Source organism: Ambystoma mexicanum, chromosome 3q (genome assembly GCF_040938575.1).
Source record: "Ambystoma mexicanum isolate Mex_15411 chromosome 3q, UKY_AmexF1_1, whole genome shotgun sequence".
Lineage (NCBI taxonomy): Eukaryota > Metazoa > Chordata > Amphibia > Caudata > Ambystomatidae > Ambystoma > Ambystoma mexicanum.
In genome coordinates, this window is record NC_090926.1 from 67,368,084 (window position 1) to 67,387,142 (window position 19,059).

At 46.5% G+C, this 19,059-nt stretch overlaps 1 protein-coding gene across 2 annotated transcripts in view; it reads left to right on the forward strand.

The window, feature by feature from the left end:
• Window positions 1-19,059, forward strand: part of LOC138582134 (zinc finger protein 510-like) — a 204,189-nt gene that overhangs the window by 155,295 nt on the left and 29,835 nt on the right. The window contains exon 7 of one of the 2 annotated variants that reach the window (XM_069653144.1): window positions 18,658-18,756. The exons of the other annotated variant lie outside the window; for it this stretch is intronic. Within the exon in view, the coding sequence (XP_069509245.1) occupies window positions 18,658-18,756 (99 nt within the window). The remainder of the gene's footprint in view (window positions 1-18,657; window positions 18,757-19,059) is intronic. 2 annotated transcript variants of the gene reach the window in all.

Below are 19,059 nucleotides of genomic sequence, written 5' to 3' on the forward strand. Positions count from 1 at the left end.
ACTACCGGGACTCTAAGGAAGTGTCTGGAAAGAGTCCAAACCTGCCATGTCGAACTCGAGAGACAAGTCACAGATTCATTTTAATAGGACCAGGATCTGAAATAAAAATAAAGTCTCCCGTGTTTATGCAAATTTTGAAGTATTGTAACATATTAGATGCAAAGATGTAATCCATTGTAGTGTAAAGTTTAGGGTCAGAAAAGGAAAATAAATAATCTCCCTGCCTTTTGTGTAGCACATCCATGTGTCACATTTACAGGGATTTGAAACATCATGCTTCAGTGTTTCAGAGGCTTGCCTAGCTTGGGCATGTTGACCTAGTGAATGATGTAATGATTTGTCTATGATGAGATTGAAATCACCTCCCATGATCAGTTCTTCTTTGGCAAATTATGACAAGACTGGGAAGAGGTCTTAAAGAAATTCTTCCTGTGCTGATTTGGGGAATAGAGTGAAGGCAATGTAACTTCCTTGTCTCCCAGAAGCGAGAGCATATCTACCTAAATGCTCCAATAATGTATCTACTAGTTAAAATGGGGACCCCTTGCAGCAAAGTTTAGCTAACCCCATACTTTTATTTGGTGTTCAGAGAAAAAAATTAAAAGACTGTGCTCAGTTAGCCCCTAATTAGCTCCATGCCTGAAAACCAGAGTGATATTCCAATGCCAAATCCCCTTCCCAAATTCAAACAAAATAGAATGGATTTTCCCTCAAATCCACCATGAAGCAAAGCTTTACTTCCAGGCATGTGAGGCTTCCCCTGTTCAACCGCTGGCTTTCCATTAAAATTAAGTAAACAAATCTAGCAAGATATAAAACAAACATCAGTAACACAGTGGATTAGAGCACCCCAGGATAGGAACTGTTCATCATTGGGAAACATGCAGACTAAGCCCACAACCCTTCCCTCTGAGCAAAAACCACCTGATAATTGTTTCCAACAAACAAACCTGGTGTCCAGTCATTTGATCGAATACAAAGGATCGAATGACAAAAGGTTTGAGTTAAAAGAATCGAAAAACAATTTTCTCAAATGCATTTATTTTTGTTTCGTTTTTTTATTTAATATAGTTAAAACATGTTTTTTTAAAGAAAACAAGGGGTTGAGGGGGTTCCCCCCCTTAAAAAAAATGCATTCAACCCTTTTTTTCTTGGTCCTTTTGACTCGAAAAAATGCCCTTCGATCGTTTGTATTTCGACCCTTTCACCTATAACCACAAACTCATTAGTCAATTACATGAGAGTTGCTGCAGGGAATGAAATTAGGATTTGTTGACCAGGAGTAAAAAGCAGCACTTCGATATCAGGCATCACCCGTTAGGTAGGAGCTAGCACGTAGTGCATAGAAAATCTAACTTGTGTGCAAGATGCAAACTCACTTTTTGCCCATTACAGTTTCTTCAATATTCTGTAAATGCCCCCTAGGTGTGTCCTTTATTCTTTAATACACATTCCCAAACCTACACAGTTAATATCACATAGCAATGTTTGTATGTCACTGCTTGCCTGGGGAATGAAAAGTAGCTCCTGGTAGCTTTTGGTTTCATTAACTGAGCTATTGCCCTTCTTGCTCCACTGAAAATTCAACTTATTAAACCTGAAACGCATCAGAATACTTGGTTTTCCGAAGACATCATAGCTGCCAGGCAGGCCAAAAGTGCATTAGAAAGAGCCTGGCAGAAAAACCCAAACAAATTAAGCCTTATGGCATATAAGCATTCAGTTCAGAAATTCAAAGCCCTGATAAACTCAGCAAAAACCACCTACTATAATACAAGAATTATACATGCCCAGTTGAATGTAGGAGAACTATTTAAAATTCTGGCTGAATTCTAGGACTCCCCTTCTACTAACAGCGACCTTGTCAAAAGCTCTGCCTGGTGTCAAGAGATCCACAATTGCTCCATGTCAAAAATGGCATCTCCTAGAGAAACCATTAGGAATATTCAAAAGTCCCCTAATGATTCTCTTTTTTTGGAAAACACTCCTAATACATCTGCAGACAAGTCCAATAACATCCCACACTTTTCCTTTTGCCACTATTTGGAGGAACAAGTACGCAAGATCATTCAAGACCTTAAATCCACCTCTTGTCCCGGAGACGACTGTCCTACCAACATATTAAAGGACTCTCTCGAACAATTGGTGACTTGGCTCACAAAACGTATCAACCTATCATTCGATGAGGGTGTAGTTCCATCTTCTCTTAAAGTCGCTTGGGTCACACCCTTGCTGAAAAAGGCCAATTTAGATCCATCAATTACAGACAACTACAGGCCCATAACTAATGTGCCGTTTATCCTCAAAATCTTAGATAAATTAGCATATCTTCAAATCCAAAAGCACATTGAGTAACACAACATCTTAGGTCTACGACAGTCCGGCTACAGAGCACAGCACGGGACAGAAGCTGCCATGCTTGACCTTAACTCCATCTTGGCTGGCAGGTGGATAAAGGTCACGTGCCCTGCTGATACTCCTGGACCTCTCTGCGGCCTTCGATATAGTAGATCACGCACTGCTAGTGACTAGGCTCAGAGAAGTCGCCCACTGCTCCACTTCAGCATCTAAATGGATAGCTTCCTTTTTGGGACCTCAGATTGTATGTGCTGGGAACGATCATTCCTCTTCTGTCATTCAAACATGTGGTGTCCCCCAGGGCTCCTGCTTGTCCCCACTCTTGTTTAATATATATATATATCCAACCTCTGCTTGACCTGTTAGACTCCCTGAGTGTCCCATACACCAACTAGGCCGACGACATCCAGGTTGTTCTTCAGCTCAGCGCGCACTACGAGCAAGATCTTTGTGCCCTTAATACTATCTACAGAGCAATCCAGGACTGGACGGCCTGTAACTCATTAGCTCTCAACTGCAAAAAGACAGAACTTAGGATTGTCACTACCAAAGCAGGTTTGAGAAAGCTAACGCCTGAGTATGCCACCTTTCAAATTGCGGGCCATACTATGCTCGTCTCCAAGAAGGTCAAAACCTTGGGAGTAGTTCTGGATGAAGAACTATCTATGAAGCCTCATTTGTCCTACATCCGCGCCACATGCGCTCTCATTACCAAACGTATACACTATATTCGCCCCTTCATCACTACTGAAAATTGTGCCTTTCTGTCTACTGCTCTCATCAACTCCAGGCTCGACTATTGTAATGGCTTGCTGGCAGGTACTACTGCTCGTAACATCCAAGCTCTGTAAATTACCCAAAATAATGCAGTACGAGCGACCTTAGGTCTCTCTCGTCGCGCACATGTCTCGATATCAAGGAAAGCTCTACATTGGCTTCCCATTAAACAAAGGATTACATATAAAGTCCTGACACTGGCCTTTAAATGCCTTTCTCATTCATGTCTGGCTTATCTATCTAATCGTGCCAATCGCAACATCCATACCAGAAGCCTTCGCTCTTCTTTGGCACCCACACTTGTCCAACCAAGATTCAAACTGGCCCGCTTTGGCGGAACAAGCTTTGAAGTTCAGGCACCTCTTCTCTGGAATTGTCTTCCCGCCTCCATGCATCTTGTTAGCAATCTCACTTCGTTCAAAAAGCAATTAAAACGTATCTCTTCAACCTTAGTACAGATTAATGCTTTATTCTATGCTACTGACTATCTGGTATGACTCTTTCTTATGCCTTTCTTGTTTCGTCTTGTTTTGTTTTTTGTGTGCCCTGTGGCCCACAGGCATGTGGCGTTTTATAAGAATTTAAATAAGTAAATAAAATAAGCTAACCAGGATACCTATGGTTGTTAACAGGAGCTAAATAGCTCCCAGCTCCTGGCAATTTCGAACCCTCTACTGTCCCTGGGTGGGTGGGAGAGGTTCCATGCGGGCCTGATCCTAGATTGGGCTTAGAGGTGCTCTGCTCTAGAAAACTGTTATTAGTAGCATCACCTGTAGTTTACCATACAAAGTTTTGATTCCAACTCCCCAATGTTAGAATGATGTTTTGAGCATTTTAGGAACATGTAAATGCCTCATCCGGTGTTAGCCCAGCAATACAATTTGCAATTGTTTTCTTCTACAGAGGATGTGTCCTTTTCCCACTGCTCATTGAGGTCCAAAGCCTTCTTTTTAAATTGGGTCGGTTTTTCTGAGGTGTGCCAATGTCCTTTCTATAAGAGAACCCCGGTTATTTACAGACTTGCTCCAACAATATCCTCAGCTGTGTCTGACCCTGGTTTTCAAACTGTAGCCTTATCGAAAAAGCTTATCTGAATATGATGCCATCTCTGTTTAGTTTATTGACCTATTATTGACCTGTTATTTGGGTCTCATCTCCTCTGCAACGTACAAGTGGATCTGTGAAATGTCTCCCCCCACGCTCCATAGCCACTCGCAGGAGCTTCTCCTTGAAATAGAAGTGAGGGGGTTTAAACACTATATCCCAGCAACATTCTTCTTTGTGGTGTGATCTAGTCAGGCTACCCCTCTGAGCCCTATCTAGCTCCATGTTTAAAGGCCATTCTTCATGAAGACATTCTGTGAAGAACATATGTAAAGGTCAACCAGATTGGACTGCTCAGTGGCTTTTTAAAATAAATGTAAGACATATTATCCTGCCGCAGGATCTATTATCGAGATCCTTGCATCTCATCGAGAAAGCCAGGACAACCTGGTGAATAATAGTCATCTCTTCCAAGACCTTTGGTATTTCATCCAAACTACCATTGACCACCTATACTACAGCCTCTACCCTGTCACCCACAGACTCCAACTCAGCTCTGAAACGTTTTAGAGACCCCTGTTTTCAAATCTGCCAGTTCCCGGGATGATGTATCCTAAAGAATTCTGAGGCAGACAATTAAATCTTTTTTGGGTAAAGATTCTGGCATCTGGCAGTGACACATAAGGTTATCATTCCTGCCCATGTCTTGCTGAGGGAGGATGCTGGGATGTGAATAAAGAGGCCCTTTGGCCTTTTATTGACTGTCTTTCTCGTAGGTAGATGCGAAATGAGGAGTTCAAGCCCCAGTTCACAAAGCTCCCATGTAAAAATATGGCAGAGTACCGAGACATACAACCACACTTGCAGTCAACCTGTCTCTAAGCATTTAAAATTGCTCAAGTCGTTTGATGTTTGACAAGTTGCTAGCTGCCCCCACCCCCAGTTTATGCGATTTCCCCCATGTAGAAGTGGTCTACTGAAGTCAAGTGACCGCTGCTTCACTGACCTTTGTTCCCCTAGTCAGATGCTCAATTACTGCTTAGTTGTGTGACATAGCCACAAATAGCACAGAGATACTTCATCCATGAGGCAGACAATATTGGGAATTCAGGGTATGGAGATGCAGAACATTCAGTCTCTTATAGGGATAACATATGGATATTAAAAAGAGTGTAGACCAACAATAACAGTCCCCAAGATTAGCAATAATGTAGTGGAATATAGTCCTAGCATCCTACTCTTCCCGTATTCACTTCTAGGAATCTAAAGCCTATAACTAATTAACAGTGTGTATAGACACCTAAAATATAGCACAATAAAACTTAAGAATATGCCCACAGTAGTGTTGTCAAGATTAGCAAGCCAATAGACAGACAAGGTTATACCAACTTTTGCAAACCCATTAAATTGAAAGGGCTAAAAACTCAATCAAAAACCCACAGCTTCTAAGAACAATTGCCTAAAAACAATTTAAAGCCATGGGTTCAAAATGCAAGCTAGAACCGTTGAAATGCACCTGCTGCCTTCCTCACTTCCATCCAGTAGTGCATATTGGGTTCACTTATCCAGACCAGGGAACTGCAAGTAGGAGCAGAGGCGTCAGAATGCACTTTGCCCAGCCTTTCCACTCACCATACTTGGGGGGTTTTGTTAGTGAGATTTTATTTTTGCTAATCTTGGTCCTGAGCTTCCCAGCACTACTGCTGAACCCAGGCCCAACCGTTCAGGGGGTGGTGTTGCCCTTATCTTCCCTGAGTGGATTCCTGCCACTGTCACTCCTACGCAGACCTACTCCTCTTTTGAATGTCTTGTCTGCCGACTTTCTCTCTCTCCTAGCCATTCCCTTACCGTGGCTACTATCTATCGGCCACCTGGTCAAATTTCCTCCTTCCTCTCTGAGTGGGCTGATCTCTCCTCATCACTCCTGTCCTCAACCACCCAACTCCTCTTTCTCGGCGACTTCAACATCCACCTTGATGCCTCCTGTCCCCCCACTGGTCTCTTTCGCGAACTCTGCAACTCTCTCTCACTCTCTATTCTCCCTTCTGGTCCTACTCACTCTGCAGGGCACACTCTTGATGCTCTGATCTCTTCTGACCTTCCCCTCTCCCTCCCTCTCTCCACTCCTCTCTCCTGGAGTGATCACTTTCTTCTATCCTCCCACCTCTCCCTCCCTACCCCACAGGCTAAGCCACCCTCTTCACTGCCACCCACCTTCTCGGTCATCCGACCCATGAAGCGCGTGTCAGCTGAGGCTTTCGCTGCCACCTTCTCGCCCCCTCCTCCCCCCTCGGCTGACTCCCACCCCGACACAGCCCTCTCCATGCTCTATTCCTCTATATCTGATACTCTCGACATCCTTGCCCCCGTCATGAGAATCCGCCTGAAGCCCAAAGCCAAATGTAATTCCTGGTACGACTCGGATCTCGTCACCCTAAAACGCAAGTGCAGGGTGGCAGAGAGGAAATGGCGTGCTTCATGTTCATCCTCTGACAAACTGGCCTGCCGCCTGCTCCAAAGGCAATACCGGCTCTCCGTTCTCACTAAGAAGAGAGCCCTTATCCAAGCCCGCATCTCTGAGGCATCAAACAACTCGGCCGAACTCTTTAAAATCTGCAAGGAGCTGGCCAACCCTGCTGCAGTCTCTACCTCTCCTGTCCCCTCACAGGCCCTCTGCACTGCACTGGCCTCGCACTTCATCTCAAAAACTCAGGATATCCTGTCCTCACTCTCCTCCCCTCTCCTCCCTCCCTCTCTTCCTGGCTCTTCCTCTTGCTCTCTTGCAGCCGCCCCTCCGCCCTCCTTCTCTTCATTTCCACCTTTTTCTGCTGACGAGGTTTCCAGACAAGTCCGATCTATGAAAGCCTCGTCTAAACAGGTTCACCCCTGTTCCTCCAAAACCATCAAGGACCACATCGTCTCCCTGGCTCCTGCCCTGGCTGACTTTTGCAACCACTCATTCGCCTCTGGAGTCTTCCCATCCCCCCTCAAGCACTCCCTTGTGCACCCCCTCCTCAAGAAACCCTCTTCCGACCCCTCCTGCCCGGCCAACTATCGCCCAATCTCCATTACTCCCTTCCTGGGCAAGCTCCTGGAGAAACTGGCCATCTCCCAGCTTAACCTCCATGCTGAATCTGTGGGTAATCTTCATGACCATCAATCCGGCTTCAGAGCGGCCAGAAGCACGGAAACTGCTCTCCTGAACATCCGTGAGGACCTGCTCCTAAACCTCGATTCCAACACTCCCTGTGTTCTCATTCTGCTCGATCTCTCCTCTGCCTTTGACACTGTCAACCATGCCATCCTGCTCAACCGTCTCCGTGATAACCTGGGTATCACTGGTCAGGCTCTGGCATGGCTGACCTCTTTCCTCTCTGGTCGACCCTCCCAGGTCCAAATGGGCTCCTTCCTCTCTGACATCTTTTTCTCCACCTGTGGTGTCCCCCAGGGATCCAACCTCTCTCCCTGGCTTTTCAACCAGTATCTGGCACTCCTTGCCCACCGCATCGCCGCCCTCTGCCCCCACTTCCAGTGCTATGCGGACGATACCCAGCTCATTTTCAGGCTACCCTCGGCCTCCTCCTCTCCTTCCCTCATCTCTGACTGTCTGTCTGCTATCCAGGAATGGTGTGCCGCCAATGACCTCTGCCTTAACGCCAGTAAGACTGAGATTCTACTCATCGGCGCACCCACTCCCTCCTTCCCTGCAGCTCTCTGGCCGGCCTCCCTTGGCCCCCTTCCTGCCCCTACATGCAAGGCTAAAAACCTCGGGGTCATCTTCGACTCCACACTCTCCTTCTCTCCTCATATATCTGATGTCTCTAAGAAATCACACTACCAGCTGCACCTCCTCAGAGGTATTCTTCCCTTCCTCTCCTTCCCCCAGAAGCTCACTGTCTCCCGAGCCCTGGTTCTCTCTAGGCTGGACTACTGTAACAGCCTCTATCTTAATCTCCCTGCCTCCACTCTCCGCCCTCTGCAACTTATCCAGAACAGAACTGCGAGACTTGTCCTTGGCCTCAAGCCCAGGGACCGTATCTCTCCAGGACTGAAATCTCTTCACTGGCTCCCAGTGGCTGCGAGGATTAAGTTCAAAACCCTCTGCATTGTCCACAAGGCCTTCTGGGGCTTGGGGCCTAAATACCTTCAACTCTCTCTTCCTAAATATCTTCCTTCACGAGCCCTTCGCTCATCCATCTCTAACTCCCTCATGGTCAGCCGCTTCTCGAAGCAACGCGCTGGGGGTAGATCTCTCTCCGCAGCAGGGGCCTCCCTCTGGAACAGCCTGCCTGCCTCCCTGAAACTTGAGGAGAACCATCTCCGGTTCCGGAAGCACCTCAAAACCTTCCTCTTCGCTTCTGCCTTCTCTCTCCCTCTCCCCTGCTAAACCTGCTTAACTCCCCACTGAATTCTGTACTTAACCTGCATCTGGGCCACTCTCAGCGACCTCGGTCCAGGGCCCAGCCACTCTCCACTTGCACTGCCCCCCTGGCTCCCCCTGCACTGTGGGACTGTCACTGTATCCCTACAGCCCCCTGCTCAGCACTTGCTCTGCACTTACCTCGCACTTGCCACTAGTTGGCCCTTTTTATTTATTATTATCGTTATTATTTCACTACGCCACTTACCTTGTACTGCACTTTTCCCCCCACCTCCTCCCCCTGCACTTTCTCCTTTTCCCCTTACCTCTGCACTTGCGCGATCTGAATGACACCTGGCCTAGTAGGATCGCTTGTCCGTCTTCCCCTTGTTTCCCTCCCTCCCTGCCTCGTCGCGCCTTGAAACACTTGTGTATAGGCGCGTTACAAATACCATATCATATCATATCATATCATGGGGATATTGTTCATTGAATTTGAAGGTAAGCAAGATGATCTCACTCGCCTCCGGTATTTACTTTGTTTTGGGGACACTGGATCCTCTTGTTATGGTTCCAGTGATGGGTGACCTCTTCCCTTGGTTTTGGCATGGATGGTTTGCCTATAGCAGCACCCCCACCTTATGTGGTGTGCTGCACTGGGTAGCCCATGTGTTTACCAGTGCAAAAGTAGTAGATTCCTTTTTATGACGTGTGTGTTTTACCTTTACAGCAAAGGCATTTTACATGGAGTGCTTTTCTATGTCCTAAGTAGCATTTTTGTTATTTTCTAGGCTTCGTCTGAACACATTGGTGGCAGTCTAATTATTTGTACCCTTTTTGCGGGTGCATTATCACACAGTGCCATTTTAGCCATGTAAATGCAGTTAGGAGAACTCAAAATGGCCTCTGGGCATGTTTTAACCCCTATTCAAGAGGGCCTGTCTTTTGTTGACCATCCTTCTACCGTGCCAGGTGGTGGAGTATGGTCCTCTTTGTTTATGCACGTTGGTGAGCTTCCTGCAGAAAGCCTGTAAAAGTTCTCCCATGAGTTTGAGTTGGCAGTGAGAGAGTACAGAGGATGTCTGCCCCAATCCACTTTCCTCAAAGGGCTAGGTTGTTGCTGTGCAGATTCCCCTAAGATGACTGTCCACTATGGACAGCCACCTCTAAGTTTGAATGTTGCAAGTGTCCTTTTGGAGGACTGGGATTACCCCCAACCCAAAATCTGAATATAAGGAAATGCGTTGGACCCAGGAAACAAGTGACCACTGCAGCTGAGAAGACCCAAAGAAGAAGAGCAAGGGATGCAGGAGGACTGCTGAAGAAACCTGCTCAGCCAATACCACCACGTCACGAACCTCTGTTCAACAGGGAAGACATCTGTGAGGTGCCTTTCTCCCTTTGACCAGTGGGAGGAATCAGCCACCTGTGCTGCTCAAGGTCCATCTCCTATTTTCAGTTGTTGGAGTGTGCATCTTTGCATGTTCTCTACAAGCTCCAGCTATTCTTCGTTGCAAGGTCTTCCGCCTGGCCTAATGGCTAGAACTCATCGTAGGCACCCACAAGACTCTGCTGCGATGAGGAAAATTAGCATTGCTGCCCTCCGCCATGTGTCGCACACATTCCCTAATGTATGCATTGCACAGTCACTTGATTCTAATGGCCCTCTTTGTATCTCATTCCATGCAGGTGATTCTGGTTATTCTTTACTACCATGGCTGATGACACCTGTGAGAGATCCCCAGACACACCAGGAAATAACATACAATCGGGCTCACCTTCGAACACAGACAAAAATGTAACCTAACTTTGGACTGCTGAAGGCACCTTTTCAGTGCCTTCTCTGCTCCGGTGGGGCACTAATGTACAGGCCAGTCAAGGTGGGGAAGATAGTCCTGGCCTGTGCTATGTTGCACTATATGCGCATCAAGCGGAACATTCCTCTACCCCCGGACATGGACATGCCTCCAGCGGGCGCTGATGACGACAGGGATGCAGCAGTAGACATGCAACAACACTAACACGGGGATGTCCGGGATGGGCGTGCAGCCCGCCAGGAACTCACTGAGAACTATTATTGAGCATCCATCAACTGTACAAAACCCATGGCACACACTGCATGGGATGCAGCACAATAATAAAGCATACAACTTCACAAATTGAATGTCCAGACTTAAATTTATTTGTACAACCATGTGTATTTTAGTAACAACAAGCAGAACCAAACGTGTGCCCCAACTCACTCTCCCCATCAACCCCTCCCCCACTAGCCCTCCCCACAAAGCCCTGCCCAACTGACCCTCCCAAACACACCCTCCCCAAAACACCCCCAGGTCGCAGTATTGTCAATGTAAGTCTGGTACTGGGTCACTTTTTTTTTTTAATTTAAAAACTTTATTTGTTTTTAGTCAAAAAAGTAGACCTTACAAATAATTTGTGATTCTTTCAGACAATACAAAATTGTTAAAATCAGACACCATAAAATATTATGGTATGAACACAATCGATATGACATGTTGTACATAAAAATAATCAATATCATAAATTAAGATTTGTACAAGAGTACACTAGATTTAAGCACCATCAATTCTCAACATTCATTAGTTTTTTAAGGTTGTGATGCATTTTCTAGTTCTTTCTCAATGATATTTACAAAGTTTGTTGTTTTTACTACAGAAGTATCTGTTGATCCCCACATACATTTAGTCCAAATCCACTCTCTAGCTAGAATCGTATTAGCTTTCATAAAGGACTTTATAAGAATGCATCGTACATTTTCAAAGTAACAGCAATATAAGAACAGATGTTTTAAAGTCTCCACAGCTTGATTACAAAAACGACATACCTCGTTAGAGTGAGCCAATGTTTCTTTAGACCAGTGTTTCGTTCTAGATTGAGTGTGAATTAAATCTAGCCTGAAGCGCATAAAAGTGCGACGGACCTTAGAACAGGGGCAAAGTGTTAAATAAGACATGCGTGGTTTCTGCTTGTGTATAAATTTGCAATATTCCGCACAAGAAGGGTAAATTTCCATTGTCGTACAGGTATCGCCCCAATCCTGTAACAGTAATTTCTTCTTGATTTTCTCTTGAAAAAGTTCCAAATCTTCCATTGGGAGATTGATCTTATCCAGTAGGGTTAGCATGCGTTCTTTAAATTGCACCATATAGGGAGGGTTGTTATCTATTAACATTCTGTTTAGCCCTATGTAGAGCGAATTTCTAATGGGAAATAATATTTTAGCAAAATTGTTTAACATGCGCCAATTGTATCTGGAGGAGAGGGAGTTAATCCCCAACTCATGTCTTATCACAACATTAGGCATTGATGAGGGTAAGCTTAATACATCTTTCCAAATCTGCCCTTGAAGTTGGTCCAATAATGGCCCTAGATCATGTAAGGTAAGTTCAGCTCCCTGTAATAGAATGGCTTCAACTTTTTTTGAATAAAATTCCAATAGTGGCAATAGAGAAAATGTGCACATTTTCTTTAGTAGAATTTTCATTTGGCATTTTAATGGAGAAATGTTCGCAATCAATTGTTCTTTCATGAATTTATAGGAGATATTCTTGGAGAGAATCAATCCTAAGTATGGTAAAGTGGGGCTAATTGTAATTGGAGAGACACCAATTTTCCATACAAACTTACGTACTTTTTTCTTATTTGAAAAGATAATAATGTTAGATTTTTGAGGATTGACTACCAAATTATTAGAGTTACAATATTGCATGAAGCAATCTAGTTTAGCTTGAAGGCCTGACTGAGTCCGATCAAAAAATAAGATGTCGTCAGCGTACGCTAACCAGGACAATGTAAAGGCTCCAATGCGAATAGCAAACGACTTCTTAGCATTCCATAGATCTTCTATATCTCGTAGACAGAGATTAAATAGTATCGCTGCTAAGTTACAGCCTTGTTTAACACCTGTAAACGATGGAATAGCTTGGGTTAGTCAGCCTTCCCTGTTAATTCTAACTTTGAAATGAGTTTTAAAGTGCAACATTTGAATAAGAGTAATGAGGTATTGGGGGAATTTTGCTTTCCACAATTTTTCCCATAATATGCTCCTAATAACCCCATCAAACGCAGCTTTCAGATCTAAGGAGGCAACAAAGACGGGGCCATGAGACGGGCATGTGGCATGAGATATAATATGAGCCATCAAACACGCATTAAGGGGGGTTCCCATCCCTTTGCGAAAACCCACTTGCGAAGAACACAAAGAATCGTGGTTGCGTGCAAATATTTCAAGCTCTTGTAGAATTAAAGAGGCAAATATTTTCGCAGCGACATCAATAATCGCTATAGGACGATAATTATTTGGGTCTTCAATTGAGCCTTTTTTATGTAAAGGAATGATAATAGAAGTAAGCCAAGACTCCGGTATCTTTTTGGTTTTGAATATCTCTTGGAAGATCGTAAGAAAGAAAGGGGCCCAAAATAAAGGATCATCCTTTATTAAGCAAGGAGGGAGTCCATCAGGACCTGCACATTTAGAGTTTTTTAGTTTCTGAATAGCCCCAAATATGTCATTCTTTCCCCAAGGACAAATATTAGGAAGTAGATGGCAATCAGGTGGAGTATCAAGCACGCTAACATTTTTTGGGAGAGCATATTTGCCAAGAAAAAAAGAAGTCCAGGTTGCACTGTCAATGCCAGAGACAAACTCACGCGATGGTTCTTTATATAGAGATCTTATCGTATTCCATATGTCTTTAGTCTTGCAATTACAAAGAAGAGTTACTATTTTTTGCTTTTGAAGCAGTTTGTTAGCATCATTAATCTCCTTTAATGCTTTTTTATATGAAAATAGAACCTTTTTTTTTAGCGCAAAATACTCGGCATTGGAGCACCACGTAGACTTCTTTAACATCCGTATGTGAGCGTTTTTCTTACTTTTTAGAACTGCTATCTTGGCACAAAAGTCATCTCTGTTATATTCATCGAAGAGTTGCTCAAACTTGCGAAAAACACCTTTCGCCAAATGTGTGGCAATCATTTCACAATTCCATTTTAGGATTGCAGAATTAAACATGCCATTTTGTGCTTTATCTTTCCAGAGATCTCTGTTGACAATGAATGTGAAATCTCTGCATGTAGCAGGAGACCAGTTGATTGAAGCACCTGGTCTGTGACTTTGAATTAGTGCTAACTGAGCTACTGGAGGACACGAAGTGAAATAATTCCGAATTGAGGTGGTGATCATCACATGATCTCCCATGTCAGTCCTAAGGGTATTTATTTTAGTCATAGAACGAGAAAGTCCATTTGAGACAAATATGTGATTGATCCATGAACTCGCGTTACCCCTTTTCCAAGTGACATTAGAATGAGTATCTGTGTAGTCAATTAAGTGTATATTCCAGGTTTTGAGGAATTTACACCAAATCTTTCCTTTTAGAATAGAGGCATGGTGATGGTATGAGTGGGAACTCCTAGAGATGCCATGGTGTCCCATATGGGAATTAAAATCTCCTCCGATAAGGATTTCTGCATATGGAGCTTTGCAGAGTGCAAGGTTAAGGGCATCACCCAAAATCTCAACCGCTTTTTCAATTTGAAGTTGAGCGGGATTCCAATAAAGGGAGACCAACAATATGTTCGTTTGGACCATAAAGGAAATGTCCAACATGATGAACATATCCGATTCATATATATTATTGATGGTAAAATTTAAACGGGTATCAATCAAGATCGCAATGCCACCAGTAGGTCTCCCTTTCAACCCTTTCTTAGCATGGTGGGAATAAGTTTTATAGCCATCAAATTGGACATCCTTCATGGCCATAGACTCTTGAATAAGTAAAATGTTAGGTAAGATTTTATGTTCTGCCGCTCTTCTCCATTTCAGTAAGTTAAGTAGCCCACAACAGTTCCACGACACAATGGTAAGATCATGACTTTATGAGGAGGCTGTAGATGAACTTATATTGACAGCAGACTTTATGAGAGGCTCCAGTAAGTCTGGTACTGGGTCACTTGCGTGGCCTTTTTTCACCGGGCCTGCCCTTCTTCGATGACCCTGACAGGCACATGGATCAGATCCTTCAGCTGCTCTGTTGTGGGCTGGCAGGCGTGGTGATGGTTGAGTGGGAGGCCGAAACCTACCATGTCCCTGCGCCCTCAGGCCGCCTGCAGGGAAAGAGTGAAGTGCTCAGCCAGTGACGGAATTGCCTTGTTGCCATCCCGGACCCTCTGTGCAAGCAGGACTGTTGCACATGAGGAGTGGCCCAGGGCACATGCACATTGCTGGCCTGCACACTCTCCCGCATCATCCGGGTAAGCTCCAGCTGCTGGCGCACAAGTCCAGCCATCTCCTCATGCCGTGCCTTGATGGATGCGCTGTATGCGTGCATCCATATCTCGGATGCTGGGGATTGGTGGTGGAGTGGGCTGTGGAGGTCAGAGGGGCTGAATGATGGACGGTGGTAGGGGGTGTGTTCTGGTGACCCCTCGTTGGTGTCCCTGCCCTCCTGCCCGGCATCGTCGTCTGTTGATCTGGCGACATACACGGCAGGCTGGTGGTGGGGTGGGGGAATTGCTGTCTTGGTGGCCCACACTGCTGTGTGTCGGGGGCAGCCGGCTGTGCCTCCATGGGCAGAGCTGGTCTTGCTACAGGGGCAGCTGGCAGTGGTGTTGCTGCAGGTGCAGCTGGCTGTGGTGTTGCTGCAGGGGCAGCTGGCTGTACCTGCGTGGGCGGAACTGGTGTGGCCTTGGTAGTGGTGGAGGGGGGCATGGCTCTCCTCTGTATGGGTGTCAGACGAGATGCATGTGGGGGTGAGATGGGCATGCCTTTATTCACCTCTCTGACATTCTATGTCCTTGCAACATGCAGTTCATACATCGTGTGACATGATGCCTGTGCATGGAGTTTTTCAGTTCATTCATTGGACAGTTGTATGGTGCCTATACACAATTGTTTCCAGGTGCTACAAACGAAAGGGGGTGGTACATAGGGAAAACAATCTAGAATCAACCATCTTACTGGGCCTTGTGACATTCTTAGTGCGCAAGTGCATAAAACTAAAAAGTGCAGGGGAGGGAGGAGTAAGGGGGCAGGGATGGGAGGGGGTGAAGTGCAGGTGGTGGGGGCCCAAGGGGCTGAGCAAGTGCTGATGGGAGCCAAAACGGGCAGGTGCAAGGGAAAAAAGGTGGGTGGGGAGTACAGTGCAAATGATGGGGTGGACCAGAATCTGGCTAGTCCAGGGATGGGTGCACAAGGGCAAGTGCTGGTAAGGTATGCACGGCGAGGCTGGTCGAGAATGGGCTGGCCCCAGTAAGACTCACGAAGGACCAGGCCCCAGAAAGCCTTGTGGATGATGCAAAGGGTCTGGATTTTGATCCTGGCAGTCACCGGGGGCCAGTGGAGAGGTTTAAGGGCTGGAGAGATGTGCTGCCAGGGCTCGTGGCCAAGGATGAGTCTCACAGCCCCATTCTGAGTTGGTTTGAGGGGTGAAGGAAGGAAAGGGGTAGATTGAGGAAGAGGCTGTTGCAGTAGTCAAGTCTAGAGAGAACCAGAGCTATGCAGGGAATGGGCTTCTGGGGGAAGGCGAGGAAAGAGAGAGTGCCACTGAAGAGGTGGAGCTGCAAGTTGGACTTCTTGGCAAGGTCTGTGATGTGCAGAGGATGATGGAGAGGAGTCAAAGATGACCCCAAGGTTTTTGGCCTCACTGGAGGGTGAGGGGAGGGGGCCCATCGAAGGGGGCCAGTGAGTGGGTGGGAAACAGGGCGCAGACATCACAATGAGCAGCTTCTCTGTCTTATTGGCATTGTCAGAGATCGTTGCAGAGCACAATTCATGAATAGCAGTCAGGCAGTCATGCATGAGAGTGGAATGAGGGGAGATAGAGGATGGGTGCTTGAGGGTGAGCTGTGTGTCGTCTGCATAACACTTGAAGTAAGGGGGGAAGGTGGAGATAAGTGGGTCAGAGAGGCAAGGTAGATGTTGAGGAGCCATGGTGATAGGATAGTGCCCTGAGGGATGCCACAGGTAGAGAGTGAGATGGAGGAGAGGGAAGGACCCAATTGCACTTGGGAGGGTCGGGTTTACAGCAAGGCAGTCAACCATGCCATGGCCCGGTCTGTTAGGACAGCTTTGATGCATGCATGCATGTTACGGAGTACAGGGGGGGGGGCTCATGGTGCATGCACGCCACCTTGCAGGGTGTGTGCCTTGTGAATGTGTTGATTCTCATGGCATCACTTTGTTCACATGACCAGTACTCATGTGGGCATATGTGTGTTTGTATGTCTGGGGGAGGCAATGCTTTTGAACACTTGGGCCACAGCCATGGTTTGTTGGCCACTCTATAGGTTAGATGTGTTTGGTGGCATGCAGTTGGACATGTCTCTGTGTAGTGTGCGCTGCATTTGCCTGACCACTGTGTATAGTTGTTTTGATGTGGCGCGTTGCACTCACCGCCCTCTCCAGGTGTCCCTGCACTGGCCTCCTCTGCTCCCACTCCCTTGATCCCTTTGAGGTGCAGCACACTGCTGCATTTCTCCTCCCACGGCATGAGCTTTATTGGTGAGGTCGTCCCACCGCCAGTGGCCAGGCATTCCTTCCTGTAGGTCAACAGCAGGTTGCGGACCCTCAGGCGGAGGTCATCCAACCGCTTATGGCAGTTGCGTCCTGAGCATGGTACGGCTCCCACGGCTGACACCTTCTGAACCACCTCCTACCAGATGGCATTTTTGCACAGTTGTGTACTGCACCGGTGGTCTGTGGCAAACAGCTCACCAGCATGTTGCACTATGGTTTCTGTAAGAATGGTGAGTTCTTGCTCGGAAAAGCGTGGCTTCCGCTGCCGCACTCCAGGAACCCGAGATTGCTTGCCTGCTGTTGCGATGCCAGTGTCTACATGCTAGGATGGCAACAGGAACTAGGTGATTTAAGTGGATTGTGCTTTCCAAAATGCCCACTGGCGAGCTTCCAGTTCCGGCGATGACGTGGTTTCCGTTGCCTGTGTTTCTTTGAGAGACATGCTGGTAACGGTGCCACCGGCATTTTTGGTGATGGTGCCACTGCCACTGATTTGAGCATGGGCTCTCAAGCTTTCCAGGTTGTTCTGTGAGTCATGACAGTAAATTGTGAGGGTTTAGGCTCACCTGTGATTTGGTGGATGTTTTCCCAGACAGGCTTTGTCAGTACTTCTGCCACGGACGGGAGTCCTGCAGAAAAGGGCGGTCCTCTCGGGGTGCCACACCGTCCGGCGAGGCGCAACGGGGGGGTGGCACCCGGAGTGAACCTCCAAACAAGAGGAAAAAACACCAACGGGGGAATAACCTCCAGGTAACTCGATATGATGGTAAGATAATGGCTGATGCGTATTCCAATGAAAAGGCAGACTGAGTGGAAGTCCAGGCAAGGAGAGAGCATAGCAAGAAGTAGCGTTTCTTCGGTAGTAGCAGGAAGCGGGAATCCAAGAGGAGAGAACCAGAAGAAGACAGAACGAGGACAAGGAGGAGAAAGGTAGGACAAGACCAGAGCAGCCAGAGCGAGGATCAGGTAAGCACTGAGCTAGGGAAATTTACTGTAGCTTTGAGGCGCAAGGAGCAGTTGTCCCGGAACACTTTTCAAGAAGCATGAACGCGTCCGTAAACGGGCACAGGGCAATGACACAGCAACCTGAAACTCAGACACAAACAAGGGACTGTCGCCTTGAAAACATGCAGCGGCTATATTGGTGGTCCTTCCGATGGTCCTGGCAGTACAGTAAACCTTGGCTGGATGGCATTGCCACCTTCCCTAAAAGGGACCACCGCGGAGGGTGCGCGTTATAACATGAAGTGACTAGTGGTGTACAGGTTGTCTGAGGTGTGCTGGGGAGCTGCATGTGACCCTGGTGTGTGCAGAAAGCCTCCCTATGTACAGAGTGACCTGCGGTTGTGCAGAGTGCCTGTGGGTACACAGAGCCTGCTTGTTGTGTACAGTATGACTGGGATTGTGCAGTGCAGGGTGGTGGAAGTGCAAAGCATGGCTGAGGATGTGCTACTTCGTAATGTAATTGAGATAACACACACAAATGCTGGCAGCCCTAATATTTTTGATAAATATATGAGAGTTGATTAATTTTTTCTGGCTTAATTCATAAATGTTATGTTGTTCTTTATTGCAGGGTATGGGGCTGTTTCATTCCACATAAAGGAGGAAAAGGACTTGTACTGTATCGACCACCAGAACTGTGAGAGAATGGAAAGTAGCAGAAGTCCTGCAGGTGACTTAAGAGTGCTTCGCTTCTTGACATGATATGATATGATGTGGCATTTATCATATATAAGTGTTTCTAGGTGCGACAAGACAAGGAGGGGGAAACAAGGGAAGACAAAATAACAATCTTACTAGGCCTTGTGTCATTCAGATTGCTTAAGTGCAGGGATGGGGGAAGGGGAGGGGAAGAGGGAAGTGCAGTTAACTCACAAGTGCAGCCAGAGGGTGGCTCATAAGTGCAGAGAGAAGGGACTGTAGGGTTGCAAATACAGACACTTAAGTGCTGGGGAGCCCAGAGGTAGTGCAAGGA